Source organism: Rhinatrema bivittatum, chromosome 3, assembly GCF_901001135.1.
Source record: "Rhinatrema bivittatum chromosome 3, aRhiBiv1.1, whole genome shotgun sequence".
NCBI classification, from domain to species: domain Eukaryota; kingdom Metazoa; phylum Chordata; class Amphibia; order Gymnophiona; family Rhinatrematidae; genus Rhinatrema; species Rhinatrema bivittatum.
The window spans coordinates 233,596,013-233,615,554 of record NC_042617.1 but is presented as its reverse complement, the minus strand read 5'-3'; the positions used below and the strand labels follow the sequence as shown (position 1 = coordinate 233,615,554).

At 49.2% G+C, this 19,542-nt stretch overlaps 1 protein-coding gene across 1 annotated transcript in view; it reads right to left on the bottom strand.

The window, feature by feature from the left end:
• LOC115087293 (anaphase-promoting complex subunit 1-like) overlaps window positions 1–19,542 on the bottom strand; it is a 298,244-nt gene that overhangs the window by 233,110 nt on the left and 45,592 nt on the right. The window contains exon 3 of the mRNA XM_029594311.1: window positions 12,726–12,919. Coding sequence (XP_029450171.1) covers window positions 12,726–12,865 — 140 coding nt within the window. The 5' untranslated portion in view covers window positions 12,866–12,919. The remainder of the gene's footprint in view (window positions 1–12,725; window positions 12,920–19,542) is intronic.

The window sequence follows — 19,542 nt, the reverse complement described above, 5'->3', positions numbered from 1 at the left end:
ATAAGAAATTACATAAAGACATTCAATAAATACAGATTCCTTAGAATAAACAAAAGCATTGCTTATTAGTCTACAAGTATAAACTTCACTGACAAATCACATTAAGAATAAAAGTACAATGAGCAGGTCACTTGCTGGCAACTGAAGAAAAGCTATCAGATTATAGCCCTACCTAAATTGTGAGATCAAGTTCAAATCATTATGGTTGAGTACTGAAGAAGGCAGACAAAACTGTAGAAAAGTAATGTTCGTAATATGATATTAAAATCAAAATTACGTTTCTGCAATTTTGATGGGCTTGTCTGACACTCAGTTGCAACTATTGATTTTCATCATGCAATTTAGCAGAGTTGCTTACCTGTAACGAGCATTCTCCTAGGACAGCAGGATTTTAATCCTCACACATGGGTGACATCATCAGATGGAGCCCAGTACGGAAAACTTATGTCAAAGTTTCTGTAACTCTGACTAGGCATACTGAGTATGCCCTATACCACGCATCCATGCTTGGTCCCTCTTCAGTCTCGTAACATAGAATTACGATAAAGATAAAATAAAAAAACTAGAAGAACCCCCAACTCCGCGGGGTGGTGGGAGGATTTTGTGAGGATTAATATCCTGCTGTCCTCGGAGAACACCTGTTATAGGTAAGCAAATTTGCTTTCTCCTAGGACAAGCAGGATGGTAGTCCTCACACATGGGTGAATCCCTAGACACAGGCTGTTCCCCAACACAAAAGTGGACTGACAGACACCTAACCAAGTGTCAATGGGCACAATTCCGGTGCTGTTGGTAACTGAGGGGGAGACAGCTGAACCCAAACAATGGGCCCTAGGTTTGGAGAGTTGGGTTCTATATCTCAAACAGGTTCTGAAGGACAGACTGGCCGAACCTACTGTTGCATCGGCCATCCCTATCCAGACAGTAGTGGGAAATATATGTATGGAGAGAACTCCATGTTGCAGCCTTGGAAATCTCCACGGGAATTGTTTGCAAGTAGGCCACCGATGTTGCCGTGGCTCTGATAGAATGAGACTTGATATGACTACCAAGATGAAGTCCTGCCTAGGTATAACAGAAGGAGATACAATCTCCTAGCCAATTCAATAGTGTCTGTTTGGCAATAGCAACTCCCAACCTTTTCCTATCAAAAGAAATGAAAAGCTGGGTTAAGGGAAACACTCTGTACTGGAAATGCTGTTTTCTCACCAGAAATCTGAGATACTTCCTGTGATCTGGGAAGATCTTGATGTGAGTGTACGCATCTTTTAAATCAAGGGAGCATAGCCAGTCCCCTTTTTTCAAGAGGGGTATCAGGGTGTCCAGGGAAACCATCTTGAATTTCCTCTTTTTAGAAATTGTTCAAGACCCTCAGGTCTAGGATGGGATGGAGTCACCCTGTTTTCTTTGGAATCAGGAAGTACCGGAAGTAGAATCCCAGCCCTCTTTTCCTTGGTGAAACAGGTTTAACCGCTCTGGCCGTTAAGAGGGCGGCGAGCTCCTGTATCAGTACCTCCTGATGCTCTATTGGCCTCCAAAACGGGCATGAAGGACAATTTGGCGGGACACTCAAAAGGTTTAATTGGTACCCTTGACAGACGATGGACAGAACCCACTGGTCAGAGGTTATACTGGGCCACTGATCCGCGAAGAACTGTAGCCTGCCGCTGACCAGGGGATCCAATGTCGCGGGTTCAGGTGGCTAGCTCCCTACAATCCAGTGAAAATCCCATCCAGGGATTTTACTGGGGTGCCGGCTGGGGCGCTCTCTGCTACCTGGGTCGGTCACGGGAGCTCACCCTCTGCGAATGAGAGCAAAGGGCTGGAGAATAGTACTTCCTCTGGCAGTAGAAAGGCTTTCTCGGACCCTGTCTTACCAACCTCCATGCTGAGGAGGGCAGGTCTGAAGTGCTAGCAGAGAGCTGCTGGAGAATCTCATGGTGGTCCCGCAACTGGGCTATCGCATCCCTCAACTTATCTCCAAAGATATTCTCTCCTGGCATGGCAAGTCAGAGAGTTTTTCCTGTACCTCCTGTTGGAGATCTGACGCCCGCAGCTATACCATTCTGCAGGTGCCGATTCCCGCTGCAGAGGCTCTGGATGTCATTTCGAAAACATTGTAGGCTATATGAATCTCGTGTTTTCCACACTCCAGGCCCTTATGCATCAGTGACATAAAGGTGTCTTTGCTGCTGTTGAGGCAGCTGCTGGGCTGCCTCCTACACTTACTTCTAGAGGTTCCACGAATACTGGCTCATGTAGAGCTGGTAGGAGGCAATGCGGGCAATGAGCATGGCTCCCTGAAATACTTTCCTCCCAAGAGCATCCATCGCCCTGTGATCCTTCCCCGTGGATGCCGAGGTGTGGGTCCGAGAGCACTTAGCACTCTTGAGAGCGGATTCGACCACCACCGATTGGTGTGACAGCTGACGCTTCTTGAATCCAGTAGCCTTCTGGATAAGGTAAGCCCCATCCGCCTTCCTATTCATGGGAGGAACTGTGAGGGGGGGGGGTGTTCCCAGATCCCCAGCAACTCCTTAAGGATTCGTGCACTGGGACTGCCATGATCTTATGGAAGCCTCCATGAACTGGATGATTTCCAGCATCTTGTGCCTGGCATCCTCCTCCGTCAACAACTGAAAAGGGATGGCCTCAGCCATCGCCCGCACAAAACCTGCGAACATTAAGTCCTCCCGCAGAGACTTCCTTTGCTCCTCTGGAGGAGAAGGCTCTGAGGGGAGACCCTCCAAGTCCTTGGAAGAGGAATCCGCAGTGTCATCCACCCAGGGGTCATATGGAGCCTAATCCTCACTATAGTTCACAGGGGATGAAGCCCCAGGTGCACGGCCTTCGACCAGAGGCATGGGTACCGGTGGCACCAGTGCCAGCCCCGGCAGCGCTGGATGAGTTTACAGGCCTCAGTGTCTCTGCTGGCCTAAATGGAGCTTCCTCCTCCTCGGAGGAACTGCTAACAAGCACCATATTGGTCAGGGGAAGCATCGGTGCCTTGCCGGGCATCGATGACCTCCTGGGAACTGACACCAGTACATTAAGCTGCTCCAGCAGTGGTTCCAGAACAGAAAGTGTGGGTATCGATACCTTCAGTGCCACAGGTACAACGCCCTGCAGCGCTTGTTCCACCGCCAGCTGGACTTCTCCACTCCAACTCTTCCTCAAAAGTTGCCAACACCAACACTGACTGCAAGGCAGAAGGGGTGGCCAGATCTTCCTCAGATCCCAGAGGTGGATCAGTGACTGGCACCAGACCTGTGAAGACTGTCGCATAACTCCGGCATCAAAAGAAAATTAGGTCTTACCTTCGAAAATTTTCGTTCCTGTAGTACCAAGGATCAGTCCAGACTCCTGGGTTTTGCCTCCGCACCAGCAGATGGAGACAGAGCAAGATTTGACAAGCTCTGCCATAAATACCAGGATGCCACCCACAGCCTGCCAGTATTATGCAATGTCAAAGCAGGATGACCCCTAACTGAAAACTAACTATATACATGAAGCTCAACCGGGGAACCATTGGGTCATTGCCCCCAACAAGAAACCTGACCCGAAAAGGAGATTAACAGACATAAGAACTTCACAGACCAAATAAACTAGAGCAGAAGTGGAAACAGCGGACTCTCCGAGACTTAAATGCATACAGCGGGCGGGACACTGGACTGAACCTTGGTACTACAGGAACGAAAATTATCAAAGGTAAGACCTAATTTTCTTTTCCCTGTACGTACCGGATCAGTCCAGACTCCTGGGATGTACCAGAGCATAAAACTACTTGGGCTGGGATCCGGAGAGGCCTGCTCCAAAATTGCCCTCCCTTGAGTCCTGGACATTGAGCTGATAATGATGCGCGAAAGTATGCAAAGATTTCTAAGTTGCTGCTCTGCAAATCTCCTGCGGGGAAATCTGGTGACACTCCGCCCAGGAAGCCACCTGTGAACGAGTGGAATGAGCCTTCAGTCCCACTGGTAGGGGCCAACCACATAGAATATATGAGGAATTTATGGCCTCCTTCAACCACCGAGAGATGGTGGCTTTAGATGCCATATTACCCCTTTTTGGACCCTTCCAAAGGACGAAGAGGTGATCTGACAAACGAAAACCATTAGTCGCTTCCAGATAGTGTAGGAGTGCCCTGCGCACATCCAGCTTCTTCAGATCCTTTGAAACGGGATCCGACCTGTCAAAGTTAGAAAATGATGGGAGGTCCACTGATTGGTTGAAATGAAAGGAAGAAACTACTTTTGGTAGGAAAGATGGAACAGTCCGTAGACTAATTCCAGACTCAGAGATCCACAAGGAAGGCTCCCTGCAGGACAATGCCTGGAGTTCATAAATCTGTCGTGCCGAAGAAATTGCCACCAGAAACATGACCTTCAATGTAAGGTCCTTTAGGGTCACCCTCTTTAGAGGGTCAAAAGGTGGCGCACACAAAGCCTTGAGAACCACATTTAAATTTCAGTAGGGACACGGATTTTCAGCCAGGCAACAATCGGGGTGCGTCGCAAGAGTCCTCCCTTCCACAACCACGTAAGCAACCAAGGGCTGCCACCTGCACTCGCAACAAACTACAGGACAAACCCTTAGCCAAACCATCTTGTAGAAATGCTAGTATACTGGAAACGGACGCCCGAGTGGATATAATTGCACGAGAAACGCATCATGATTCAAAAACCTTCCAAACTCGCACATACGATAAGGAAGTTGATGCCTTACGCGACCTCAGAAGGGTGGACACCACTGCATCAGAATAACCTTTGCCTTTTAGATGTTGCCTCTCAAACGCCATGCCACTAGACAAAAGCGATCTACCTGATCGAAACAAACAGGCCCCTGATGAAGGAGGTTCGGTATGAATGGGAAACGCAGTGGAGCCTCCACCGCGAGATTGACAAGATCCGTGAACCACGGTCGGCGAGGCAACTCGGGAGCCACCAGAATTACCTCCGAGGGATGACTCTCTATTCGTCGAAGTACCTTGCCAATCAGCGGCCAAGGGGGAAAGACATACAGAAGGACTGTCGTCGGCCAGGGTAGCGCCAAGGCGTCCACGTCCTCTGCCCCCGTTTCCCTTCCATGAGCAAAGAAGTGCAGGGCCTTGGCATTCTTGAAGGTCGCCATCAGATCCATGGCCGGCGTTCCCCATCTGTCACAGATGAGCTGAAAGGCCCTGTCTGCAAGCTTCCATTCTCTGGGATCGAGCTGATGTCGACTCAAGAAGTCTGCGTGAATGTTGTCGACCCCTGCTATGTGGGACGCAGCTATACTGACAAGGTGCTTTTCCGCCCACTGAATCAACAGATGAGCTTCTAATGCCACTGGACGACTCCTGGTTCCCGCCTGACAATTGATGTAGGCCACTGTTGTTGCATTGTCGGACAGCACCCTGACCGACTTCCCCTGAATCAGAGGGAGAAAGGCCTGCAACGCCAGGTGCACCGCCCTGGTCTCCAAGCAATTGATTGACCAGCGAGACTCGGTCGGGGACCAGAGACCTTGTACTGACTTCCGCAAGCACAACGCTCCCCAACCGGAGAGGCTTGCATCTGTGGTGACCGCTGTCCACTCCGGTACCACAATTGAAACCCCCCCGGAGGAGACTGTCGGAACACAGCCACCACCCCAGACTGGAGCATGCCAGGTTCGTCAAAGGCAACGGGAGATAGAACTGCTCGGACACCGGAGTCCAGCGGGACAGCAATGCTGATTGTAAGGGCGCGAACGACCAAGGAACCAGTTCCAGCGTCGAAGCCATGGAACCTAACATCTGCAGGTAGTCCCAAACCGTCGGTGGTTGTTTCTGCAGCAAGGCCCGGACTTGACCCTGTAACTTGAGACTGCGGCTGGAGGAGAGAAAGAACTTCCCCTGCCGTGTGTCGAATAAAGCTCCCAAAAATTCCAGCGACTGAGAGGGAGTGAGCTGACTTTTGGATGTGTTGACCACTCAACCGAGAGACCTCAACAGCTGAAGCACCCGGTGTATCGTCGAACGACACAGAGTCTCGGACTTTGCTCGAATCAACCAATTATCCAGATACGGATGCACCAACAACCCTCTCGTCGCAGCTGAGACGAGAGGGGTTGTTGGTGCATCCGTATCTGGACACAAAGAACCTGAGATGCTTCTGATGATCCTTCCTGATCCTGATGTGAAAGTATGCCTCCGTGATGTCCAGTGAAGCCAGGAACTCTCCCGGATGAACGGAAGCAATGATGGACCGCAACGTCTCCATGCGAAAACATGGAATCCGAAGGCATCTGTTGACGCACTTTAGATCTAATATGGGACGGAAGGACCCTTCCTTCTTTGGAACGACGAAGTATATGGAGTAATGTCCTCTTTGTTGCTCCAGAGGTGGTACTGGAACAATTGCTCCCAGATCCAACAGTCGGACCAAAGTCTGTTGGACTGCTCGACGCTTGTTGGCATACCCGCATGGGGATGGGAAAAATCGTGGGTTGGGATGGCATGCAAAATCTAAAGCGTAGCCGTGTTTTATCACAGAGAGCAGTCGTGATTGTGGTCCACTCCTCATAAAAAAGAGATAATCTTCCCCCTACCTGTGGTACGGAGGAATGGACCGGCCGGACATCATTGTGCAGCCTTACCGCCGGGAGCCGACTGGGAGGAATCAGGTCTACCAAAACGCCTTCCTCGAAAAGGCTGCGACTGCTGCCTAACCCCCTCCCAAAAGGAAGGGGAAGAGGTACTAGGGCGAGGAGTATGAGGTTTTCGATTTCCCCAAAACCTGGACCTTGTCGAGAAAGACCCCCTGGAACGCATTCTGTCCTCCGGGAGTCGATATCCCTTATTTTCTCCCAGCAACTAAATCATGTCTTCCAATTCCTTTCCAAACAGCAGCTTGCCCTTAAAAGGTAAGGACCCAGGCGGCATTTGGAGGCTCTATCCGCGGATTAGTTCCGAAACCACAATAGCCGTCTCGCCGAGACAGCCGAAACCATGGAACGAGTCGAAGTTCTCAGGAGATCATACAGTGCGTCCTCACTATAAGCCACAACCACTTCGAGCCAGCCAGCTTGTCGGGCTTCCTCCTCCGAAAGGCCCTCATTAGCGAGAAATTGTTGAACCCAACACAACCAGGCCCATAGCTCAAAATTGCTACAAATTGCCACCTGGGCCCTAGGGCGGATACTTCGAAAATCTTCTTAGGCTGGATCTCCAGTTTCCAATCCTGGAGGTCCTTCAGTACCGTGGCCCCCGTGACTGGAATAGTAGTCCTCTTTGTTACCGCTGAGACGGCTGTGTTCCCCTTCGGCACTCGAAGGACTTCCAGGGCGTCCTCAGGCAAAGGATAAAGTTTATCCATAGCCTTTGTGACCTTCAGTCCCAAATCCGGGGTATCCCACTCACGAAAGAGAAGGTCCGTAGCTGAAAAATGAAAGGGAAATGTCGTGGGAGGGCCACTCAGGCCCAACAACACGGGATTCATCGAGCCAAGACGAGACTCCTTGGGAGGTGCCACAATCCCTAACTCCTCCAAAATAATGGGAATGAGAGGTCCCAGCTCGTCTCTGCGGAACAAGTGGATCACCCTAGGGTCATCGCCCTCTGAGGCCTGGCTCTGCCTTGCCGTACCCTGCGACAGCGTGCCATCTCCTCCTACCCCCCGCGGGGGCGGGGATGGCTCCTCCTGACCTTCATGGTCCGTAGAGTCACAGGGAGAATCCTTGTTCTCCCTGGGAGGGATAGCTCGTAACAAGCGCTTTGCCCTGGAAGGCTTCCCAGTGTCCCCTGACCGGGGTTGGCCCTTGTCCACAGGATGTGGACCCTCAGAGTCCCCTGACTGGGGCGAATGTCGCTTATAGGCTTCGCGGGCCTTAAAGGCCCTATGCATAGCCAAAATGAAATCCGATGAAAACGAGTCACAGGATCCCTCAGAATCCGTCCCTGCGTCCCCTTTCCCTCCCCTTGATGCCCCCCACTGGCGAAACCGGCCATGAGACCGGTCTCTGTGGGGAGAGGGAGGGCGGGGAATTCCTTCCCCCCCCCCCTCCGCGAACGGCGCCGCAAGGGGAGCCGGATCCAAAATGGCAGTTTTCCTGCGCTGGCCGGCAGCTGCCTGGGGAGAGAAGGAGAAAGCCCCCCGACCGCGACCGCCATCGTCCGATGTCTCAAGCCCGCCACCCGAGCCGAACCCGATGTACCTTTGCCTCCGGAGATGCAGGCTGAGCACAGCCCATCCCTCGAGAGGCGCGCGCTCCCCGAGCCGCAGGCCGAACAGGCCGAAGCGTGTGGCATGAGGGAACCGGGGCGCCACGATAACACAAACAAAAAATCAAGAACGGGGGGGTTGGGAGAGTGAGCCGCGACAGCTGCCCGCCGCAGCACGAAGACCAAAGAGCCGCCGAAATGACACGCTACTAGTTTATTTTTTTTTTTTTTTGCTACCTGAGTCGCTGTCCCTCGTCGGGGTCCTGAAGCGGTCCGGCTGGGGTGAGTGAGCCGGGCTCCCCGGTATCACCCCGGTTGGTCTGTAACACAAGCAAGGTCCTCAACCCTTAGCACCAGCAGCCTACAAGACCAGGGAGACGGTCCTCTCATGACCTATCAACCCCTGGGAGGCACAGACCGGCGCTGCACTCAGCCTTCTCAATCTTCTTCCTTTTTTTTTTTTTTATAAACTTAATTTAAAAAAGGAATCAAACACAACACTATCTAAACCCCCCCCTTTTTTTTTTTTTTTTAATCAGTTCAGACTGTAGGCCATGCACCCGGATCATCTGCTGGAGACAGAGTAATACTGGCAGGCTGTGGGTGGCACCCTGGTATTTATGGCAGAGCCTGTCAAATCTTGCTCTGTCTCCATCTGCTGGTGCGGAGGCAAAACCCAGGAGTCTGGAGTGTTCCAGTACGTACAGGGAATGGAGGATTGGCATTCCTTGCTACGGGGTCGCTTCAGGGGCATTTTGGCATGAACCAGCGCCTCCCCGAGCCCGGCACCGTGCATCGAAGGTGATCTGTGTTGATGCTTCATCAGCTTCCCTTGGTGATCGGCCCGGTCTTTCCCCGGTACCGAGGTCGATGAAGATGACCACGACATCCTCGACCTGGAAGAGATCGGCAGGGTCCAGTCCCTGGCACCCCCATCGGCTCATGGCATCGACAGCCCCGCTGATAGTGATGGCACGGTGTCCATCAGCGTGGCTCCAAGGTTCATCGGTGCAGATACCGCTGATGCTGACTTCAAGTGCTCATACTTGTTTGACCGGAAGTGTTTCTCCATCTTGTCGAGTTGAGCGCTATGTCATCTGGGCATACAAGCAGCAACCCCAGACATCATGCAATGCCCCTAGGCAGAGAACACATACCTCGTGAGAGTCCATGATGGACATGGTCCTCAGGCACTGGGGGCATTGACGAAAACCCGATGAGGCTATGATGAATTAAAAGAAGGGAGATAAACGACAGCAGGGACTGCAGGCAGTCGAAGCCAGCAGGCACTGAAGCACTGTCATCACGGGGGGTGGGGGGGAATGGTATGAAAGTAAACTTACCGAAGACCATGAAAAACCTGACTAAGGAGCCTATGGGAGGCACCAAGAGGGACCTGGCGTCGATTTAATTTGAAAAAGCCCAACAAAAATTGGTGAAAATGATTTCCAAGACAATTTCGATTGGAAAAGCCACAAGCTCACAAAACGTGGAAATAAAGAGACTGAAGAGGGACCCCGCGTGGATGCGTGGTATAGGGCATGCTGGGCATGCTCAATGTGCCTAGTCAAAGTTCCAGAAACTTTGACGGAAGTTTTCTTTGCCGGGTTCCATCTGATGATGTCACCTATGTGTGAGAACTACTATCCTGCTTGTCCTAGGAGAAAGACAGACATTTAATCAGACCTTTTTTTCCTACACAAAATATTTTTGCCTGCTTAACCAGCCAGAAACAGAATATATTGCCTCTTAACTAATGCCACCATTTGCCTGGGGGTACAAAAGCAACAAACTACTGTGGGGGAAAGGGAGTGGGAGGAGATGCTATAGGCCAGGGGTCGGGAACCTTTTTGGCTGAGAGAGCCATGAACGCCACATATTTTAAAATGTAATTCCGTGAAAGCCATACTAACTACAACCCCCCACCCTCCTGACTCCCCCAAGACCTACCAAATTAATTTACTACAACCCCCTACTCTCCTGACGCCCCCAAGACCTGCCAAATTAATTTACTACAACCCCCCATCCTCCTAACCCCCCCCCCCCAAGACCTGCCAAAAGTCCCTGGTGATCCAGCGGGGGTCCAGGGCTCGCAGACAAATCTTTAATAAAAAAAGTAAAAATCTAACAAAACCCCCCACCCTCTTGACGCCCCCCAAGACCTCCAAAATTAATTTACTACAACCCCCCACCCTCCTGACGCCCCCCAAGACCTCCAAAATTAATTTACTACAACCCCCACCCTCCTGACACCCCCCCCCCCCAAGACCTGCCAAAAGTCCCTGGTGGTCCAGCGGGGGTCCGGGAGCGATCTCCTGGACTTGGGCTGTCGGCTGCCAGTAGTCAAAATGGCGCCGATGGCCCTTTGCCCTCACTATGTCACTGGGGTCGACCAATGGCGGCGGTAGCCACTGTGACATAGTAAGGGCAAAGGACGATCGACGGCCCTTTGCCCTTACTATGTCACAGGGGCTACCGCCGCCATTGGTCGACCCCAGTGACATAGTGAGGGCAAAGGGCCGTCGGCGCCGTTTTGACCACTGGCAGCCGACAGCCCAAGTCCAGGAGACCGCTCCTGGACCCCCGCTGGACCACCAGGGACTTTTGGCAGGTCTTGGGGGGGTCAGGAGGGTGGGGGTTGTAGTAAATTAATTTTGGAGGTCTTGGGGGGTGTCAGGAGGGTGGGGGATTTTGTTAGATTTTTACTTTTTTATTAAAGATTTGTCTGCGAGCCAGATGCAGCCATCAAAAGAGCCATATCTGGCTCCCGAGCCATAAGTTCCTGACCCCTGCTATAGGCTCTAACCAAATGTACTGCTACCTCAAGAATGGCATCGACAAATAGTAAATAATTCACAATTGAATACTGCTGTTTAAGTTAAAATGCACTGTTTTAGGGTTCTTCTCCCCATGATATTTTTTAAAAAGCAGAAAACATAGGTAAGCTAGTAAAACATTTCTAGGGAATAAGCATACATTGTTTAACTTGAAACATTGAAAACACTGCTACATTTACAAGGAGATGATAAACATACATACACATACATCCTACCTAATAAACGAAGCTTGACCGACGTGCCGCAAATGCGCAGTAGAGAGCAGCTCTACTGCGCATGTGCGGGCGAGCACGTAGGTCTTAGGCAGCGTAAAAAAAAACAAAAAAACATGGCGGCGGCGGTAGCGGCAGCCGTGGCGGCAGCGGGAGGGGGGTGGCGGCGGTGGCGGCAGCGGGAGGGGGTGGCGGCGGCGGTAGCGGCAGCGGGCGGCGGTAGCGGCAGCGGGCGGCAGCGGTAGCGGCCAGTAGCGAGGGAGGGAGGAGAGAGAGAGAGAGAGGGAGGGACGGAGAGAGAGAGTGGGAGGGAGGGACTGAGTGAGAGGGAGGGGAGGGGACTGAGTGAGAGGGAGGGATTGACTGGGGGGAGGGGACTGAGTGAGGGGGAGGGACTGGGAGGGAGGGAGGGGACTGAGTGAGAGGGAGGGAGTGGGACTGAGTGAGAGGGAGTGAGTGGGACTGAGAGAGAGGGAGGGAGTGGGACTGAGGGAGAGGAGGGAGGGAGTGGGACTGAGGGAGAGGAGGGAGGGAGTGGGACTGAGGGAGAGTGAGTGGGACTGAGTGTGAGTGAGAGGGAGGGAGAGAGGGGGGAGGGCAGTGAGTGAGTGAGACTGAGTGGGAGGGAGGGACTGAGTGAGAGGAGGGAGGGAGTGAGTGGGACTGAGAGAGAGGGAGGGAGGGAGTGGGACTGAGAGAGAGGGAGGGAGGGAGTGGGACTGAGTGTGAGTGAGAGGGAGGGAGAGAGGGGGGAGGGAGTGAGTGAGAGGGAGGGAGAGAGGGGGGAGGGAGTGAGTGGGACTGAGGAAGAGAGAGGGAGGGAGGGAGTGGGACTGAGGGAGAGAGAGAGGGAGGGAGGGATTGAGTGAGGGGGAGGGACTGGGAGGGAGGGACTGAGTGAGAGGGACTGAGTGAGAGGGAGAGGGGGGACTGAGTGAGAGGGAGTGAGTGGGACTGAGTGAGAGGGAGTGAGTGGGACTGAGTGAGGGGGGAGGGAGTGAGTGGGACTGAGGGAGAGAGAGAGAGAGGGAGGGACTGAGTGAGGGGGAGGGAGTGGGACTGAGTGGGAGTGAGTGGGACTGAGTGAGGGGGAGGGAGGGAGGGAGTGGGACTGAGGGAGGGAGGGTGAGGAGGGAGGGAGTGGGACTGTGTGAGTGAGTGGGACTGAGTGTGAGTGAGAGGGAGGGAGAGAGGGGGGAGGGAGTGAGTGAGACTGAGTGGGAGGGAGGGAGGGACTGAGTGAGAGGAGAGGGAGGGTGGGGAGGAGTGGGTGAGTGTGAGGGAGGGAGGTAGAGGGTGGTGAAGAGTGAGGGGAGAGAGAATGAGGGGGAGGTGAGAGACAGAGGGATGTAGCCCGTTTTAACAGGCTTAACGGCTTGTATATATATATAAAACAGAAAACAATGAATGGGTTTCTCTTTCCTACTCAAGCTCTCAAAAAACAAAAGCTTATAATTTGATGAGGATGGATTAGTTATTAGAGCAACAGTTTACCTTCCTCCTCCCAAGAAGAGAAGTCCAAGAGCCATATGATGAGCCAAATGAAACCCATAGTTCATTTCTCCTCCTGTCTTCTTGTGCATAAAGCGACACAGCTGGAGGACTTTGAGGTTCCCAGAGCCAGCCATCACCATAGCTAGAGATAACAGCACCACACTGAGGCAGGTCTCCAGGTTATAGTGGCCCGTCTTAATGAAAGGAGAAAAAGATGACAAAAAAAGAGAAAATGTTTATGTTCTTCCTGATTAGATCCTCTGATGTAGCAAACCTCAAGACAAAGCAAAGCCCTCTTTCTGAATATCCTTGGATCAATATTTCTTCTCCCTTATGGAATTCATCAGAGAGCTTTCTCTGTCACATACAAGGAGATAAATATATTCTTACAATGCATGTCAATGATGTGAAAGTCCCTGTGGCACTCTAAGTTATGGACCTGCATGTCTGTTTACAAGTAATGTAAAACATTTACGCAGTGGAGCCAGAGGATAGACAAAATTATAACTCCTACAAAATGCCGCCGCTCAGATACTGTCAAACACAAAGAAAAGAGATCACATCACTTCCACACTTATCGAACTACACTGGCTCCCTATACAGTCACGAATTCTATATAAAACTATCTATCATACACAAGAGTCTATTAAATTCCAACCTCAACTGGCTTAATCCCCCCCTCCTACCTCGCACCTCCAAGAGACCTACCCGCCCAGCCCTCCAAGGAACACTTCGTGCCCAATCTATCAAATCTTTTAAACTCTCCTCTACTATAAACAGAGCCTTTTCTCTTGCCGGCCCCACCATATGGAACTCCCTGCCCCATGATATTCGCATGGAGACATATACCCCCACTTTCAAAAAGAAACTTAAAACCTGGCTCTTTCAACAAGCCTACCACATGTCACCCCCTATTACATAAAAACCCCCTGTGAATTTTACAATGTCATTTGTTATGAACGCCTTATGTCCGCTGATTTTGTACTGTGCACTCTCATGTATATAGTTATAGTTACAGTTCTATTGCTTTGCATCTACCCATTGATGTTTGTTATATGTAAGGGCTCCTCCCAAAAGTTAATTGTATTTTTCCTAGTTCACTAAGTTATCTGTTACATGTAAGGGCACCGCCCAAAAGTTTTTGTTTATTGTGAACCGATGCGATGTGCGAACGGATATCGGTATAAAAGAGATGTTAAATAAAATAAATAAAAATAAAGAGAGTTGCAAAACTAAAGACCACATTTTCCATTTTCTGTGGGAAATGCTCACTTTTTTTTCCATTTTTCCTTTCCTTACATGGTTTCTCCCATTTTCATGTTCCACTCCTCTCTGCTTCCCCAATTCCAATAGCCTACTCAGAATGACAGGTCTTGGACAGAGGTCATACTTCAGGGCTTTCTTAGGAACCTGGAAAGCCCAAGACTAGGCAGCAAGTGACACTAATGTACAATGGCTGAGATTCCCTCTTGATGGCTGTGATTATTGCATTCCACAGTGATCCTTGCTAGCATTAGAAGCAATGAGAAAGCAGGAAGCTGCAATATGATTTCCAATTAAAAGTGATGGAAGCATAGGCCAAGGTAAATTTAGACCTGTCATTTCTAAGTGGATCCATAAAATTTATAGAAACAAATGCCAGCCCAGTGGCCTACTGGCAAATGTACTGGCATGTGTGTGGTTGACTTGGGGTCAGTTGCCAAGCCATGATTCTGTTCCACTAACTGGCCACAAGCAGGCAAAGTATAATGTGGAGGGAGTATTCACAGCCCCTGGAGATATGAGAATCCAGGTCATTTCTCAAAGGCAAATCTAACGGCTAGACTCAGAGCCACATGATTGCATTCTGCAGAGAGCCATGGTCTATGGCCCATGGTCAAAGATTAATATTCATTCCGAACGTATTCCTTTTTTTTGATAATATTCATTCCTATTATATTCCTTTTTTGGATATTCAGATTTGCAAAACTTCTACTGGCTTCACAACTTCATTTTATCACAAGTCGGTTTGTTCGAACACTTTTTTGCATTTTTCTAGATGCCATCCACGCACTCTAAGAGAATCTCCCAGTGAGCCAATTTTTAAGATTGCATCATATTTGTTCATCTGTCGCAGATTTCAAGACTCAAGCTACTTCATTAAGCAATCGTTTTCTGGCCAGAGGTTATCCTAAATCTTGTATATACAAAGCCTATTTAAGAGCTAGGTTTAGCCATCGACAATGGCTGAAAATGGCTTTTTCTCCCTCAGTCAGCTGATTCTAGCACACAGAGCACTTGTGTTCTGCCCTTTTCTCCACAAATACCTGCAGTTCGAGCATTTGTTTTTTGCAATTGGAGAATATTATAGGTCCATGATGTTTTTGGAACACCCCCCCCCCCAGGATTGCATATACCAGAAGTAAAAATCTAAGAGATATGTTGATCCTTTCGGACTTTACACTCAAGTCAGTTGATCCAGCATTTTTCACGGATGGTGCACACAGTCACTGCTTTGTTTGTCATGTATCTATGGTGCTATTAATTTTGTCATTAGGTTGAAATATCAAACTATATGTTTGTCATCAGCTGCCATTTATCTTGTCAAATGTCCGTGTGACAAGATTTATGTGGTAAAAACTAAGCGAATGATTAAGACCTGTGTGATTAACAACAGTCTAGTCTTTTACATCATCGTTTCAATACACGTCTGGTCGCACATTGTGATGCTTCATGTTTTTGATGATTAACAGTTCTGTGTAATAGATCAACTGTTTGCCCACTGGCATGGTGGGGATTTGGACCGTGAATTGTTACAACTTGAACAAAAATGGATTTATAAACTACGATGTGTATCGCCTCTGGGACTTAATGCTGATTTAGATCTCACTGTTTTTTTGGGCTGACTGAATGCATCATTTTGTCGTCATTAGTACATGTTCTTATTATGTGCTTTCATTACTGCAGGTGGAGTTGTTCTGAAGACTTTTTTATTCGCTATATGAAGACCTTAGCTTCTGCTTCACTGGTTCTTCTGAGAGATTTTTTCTGAGACTACCTGTCCTGTTATGAATGGTATTCCTGGCATACAGATAAGTACTGATTTTTATTACTATATTTTTGGATATACATTGAAATCATTTTTGTTTTACTGTCAACAGAGTGCATTACAAAATTAAATTTACCCCAAGGAAGCTGTCCTGCGAAACACCGGCCATGTTGTTGGGCTCGCTATGAGAACACCTTTGACTGTTCATGGTGTTCTTAGCACTTTTTTGTGCATGACACACCATCAGGCTTGCTAACGCCTTATTTTCATTTTGGTATAAAATTGAGTGTTGACCGGATTTGTCAGAGGTTGGCAATTTGGTCCCATTTTTTCCTGTTTGGGTTCAAAGATTATCATCACTGCAATGACTAGCCTAAGTTATAAAAGTAAAAATCTTCAGGTAGTTGCAAATGAAGGCTCATAGCACTGTGGCCAAACAGAAGTTTCCTCTCATTGAAGTGAAAGCCCAAAAACAGAATGAGACAATTGCCAGGTTAAAATCCATCCACTTGGTTTACTGTCTCTGTCTCTGGACTCCTAGTCAAGATGGCGGCGTGAGAGGACATGTTGAGAACTGCTCCTCGCTGATTCTAATTTCCTTGACGGTACGCTTGCAAAACGTAAAGGTAAGCCTCGGGTTTACCCCCCTGCACCCGAATTACTTTCCGGACAAAAGAGAATCGATTCCTTTGCTACCTTAATGTCGGTGGAGAAGGGGAGCGAACACCCCATTGCAGCGAGTAGCGAAGGAGCTATACCGCTGCCTGGGGATATCACTCTCAGCCCCCCTGACTGCAGGCCTCCTCCGGTGCCAGCACAATGGTGAGATCTTCTGAAACGACGCAGGGAGATGACCTCAACACCCTGAAGGGAGGTGGATGCCGAGGGAGCGAGATCGTGCCGGCAGAACAGCTTTCCTCTAGCCCAGCTGAAACATCGGGGCCTGAAAGACTGGAGGGAATTAATTACATCTATATCCCCAGTTCATCATGAAGAGGAAGGAAAAAGGCTATGAGAAATCCAAGCGCTGGAGACGGGAGGAATTCAAACTGCACTAGCAAGGGGTGAGTTGTTCATACCACCCCCTAAACCAGCAGTAGTCACCCTGCATACTCTATGGGACTTAATGGTTGCAATCAGGAAATTGGTAAATGTTTGTGAAACAAAGTATAACAAGCTGGACAGTGACATTTTGAATACTAAGCAAAACCTGGATGGACAAATAAATGAGATGGAAAAAAGCTAACTGAGTTGGACTGAAAGTTATACAAGTTCAAACGGTAAATGTGAATCTCATTAAAGATGTTGGAACTCAGTCCAAAAGACTGGAATATCTTGAGAACTATTCTAAACATTTAAACTTGAGATTCACTAATTTTCCTAGAGCTTTGGGGGAGAATACCCAAAGCACGTTGAAAAAGTATCTTAGTGAATGTTTAAAGTTTGATGAAGGTCAAATGCCACTTGTTAAGGCTTTTTTCCTAAATAGATCCTTAAGAAATACTGGAGAAAATAGCTTGGAAGTCTTGGAAAATCTGACTCAATTTATTGAAAGTTCTGATATTGAAATATTAGATAGAGGTACCTTATTAGTCTCTTTCATTTCTGAGGGGGATGTTAGTAAGGTAATGAGTAATTATTTCCTAAATATGGGTTTAGAATTTCATGGCCAGGCAGTAAAGATCTTCCCAGATTTATCAAGGCCGACCCGGGTTAGAAGAAGGGAGTTTCTGAGCTTTAGGCCTCAAGTTTTGGCATTAGGATAAACATTTGTCCTAAAATACCCATGTCGTTATTTAATAGGTCGCAAAGACAAGAAATTTGTGTTTTCAGCTGTAGAACAACTTAAGTCCTTTTTGTATGCCAGAAGTGTGACTAATTCCATCGCAGTAGGCCAATAAGTCTGTCAAAAAAAAAAAAATACTGACATCACACTAGGCCAGTTTTTCTTGAATGATTAGTATATTTTTGTACTCCTTTGTATTCCAGGCTAGGAGTCCCACACCAGTTCTTCTTTGAATATAAGTACATTTATGATTATATTGACTGAATTCATTTTAATTTCCTTTATTTCATTTGTATGATACATATTTTTCCTGGCAAAGTATGTAAACAATACTTTGTGAAAAAACAATAAAATATGAATTAAAAAAAACAAACCCCATCCACTTCCTCCAAACAAAACAAAACATACATAACATAAAAAATGTATAGGGTCCTTCATTTTCAGTTTAAATTGATTTTCAACCATAAATTTCTGGAGTTTTCCAAAAGTGACAATTAGTTTAACAGATTTTACCCTTAATTTTAGGCTGTTTAAAGAGCAACTCCAGACCTGCAGATGCAGTATGTCAATGCCTCCAGCAACTGTTGGAAGCCAGTGTGGGCCAAAGCATCTGCAGTGCTTCAAGTCCTGCCCTCCACCAGTAACAGCATTCAACCACTAGTGCCTCTGCTATGGTGTTTCATGTCCCAGGACGCAACGGGAGGCTGAAGAGGGGGCTTCAGCTGGAGCAAGCCGCTCATGAAGCAGCCTACTAAAGGCTGCACCGACACGGGCATACCAGCAATGCCTGGATGGTACACACTCATAATGCTGAGATAGACCTTGACTGAGCTGGTTTGAAGCCCAGACTCGGAAAGGTACCAAGAGTAGTCCAACAGCTGGGGAAGGGGACATGTGAACAGATCCAAGCTCTGCCCCACACACCAGATGGAGAATCTTCTCCATTTCAAGCTGTAGGACTTTCTGGTGGAAGGTTTCCTAGAAACCACCAACACCTGGGAAACACTGCCCGAGAGGGCCAAGAGTTGAAGGACTAGACGCTCAACATCCAAGCCATCAGGGCTAACGCCCGGAGGTTTGGATGGCGCAGGATGCCCTGATTCTGTGTGAGCAGATCAGGCGCAGTTCCCAGTTGGATGGGGGGCCTGATCGACAGGTCCTGCAAGAGAGGAAACCAGGCCAGTTGGGACCAAAAAGGCGCCAAGAGGATCATGGTCCCCCTGTCCTGTTGAAGCTTCAGCACGGTCCTCATGAGGAGCGGGAGAGGAGGATACACATACAGCAGACCTCTCACCCCCAGTGTAGGGAGATGGCATCGCAGGAGAGATGCCCGCCCCCTGACGAAAGGGAGCAGAATCTGCTCACCTTGTGACTGTGTGGGGGAGGTAAAGAGGACTACATCTGGTGTCCCCCACCGATGAAACAGTTTGGCTGCCACCTCCGGGTGGAGGGACCATTTGTGCGGTTGGAAGGAGCGACTCAGCCGGTCTGCAAACACATTCAGAGTCGCAGGCAGGTACGTCGCACGCAATGACATCCCCTGCTACAGGGCCCAGGTCCACACCTGCACCACCTCATGACAGAGGAGGAACGAGCCCATGCCTCCCTATTTGTTGATATACCACATCGCCATCTGGTTGTCAGTTCAGATCAGGACTCTTTGTGCAGACAACTGGTCTCTGAACACCTAGAGGGCATAACGGACACCCAAAGCTCCAGAAAGTTTATTTGACAGCAGGTTTCGTAAGTGGTCCAGAGACTCTGCATGTGGAGGCCGTTCACATGGGCTCCCAGCCTTGAGGAAAGACATCAGTAGTGAGGATCACCTGAGGCAGAGAAGTTTGGAAGAGAATCCCCCGCTCCATATTGGAGAGGCGATCCCACCAGGACAGGGACGCCCGCAGAGGTTTCATGACTGCAATGCAAGTCTCGAGGTCCTGCTGCCTCTGTGACCGCAGGGTCCACTGAGCCTTCTCTGCATGCACAAACGGGCGAGAAGACGG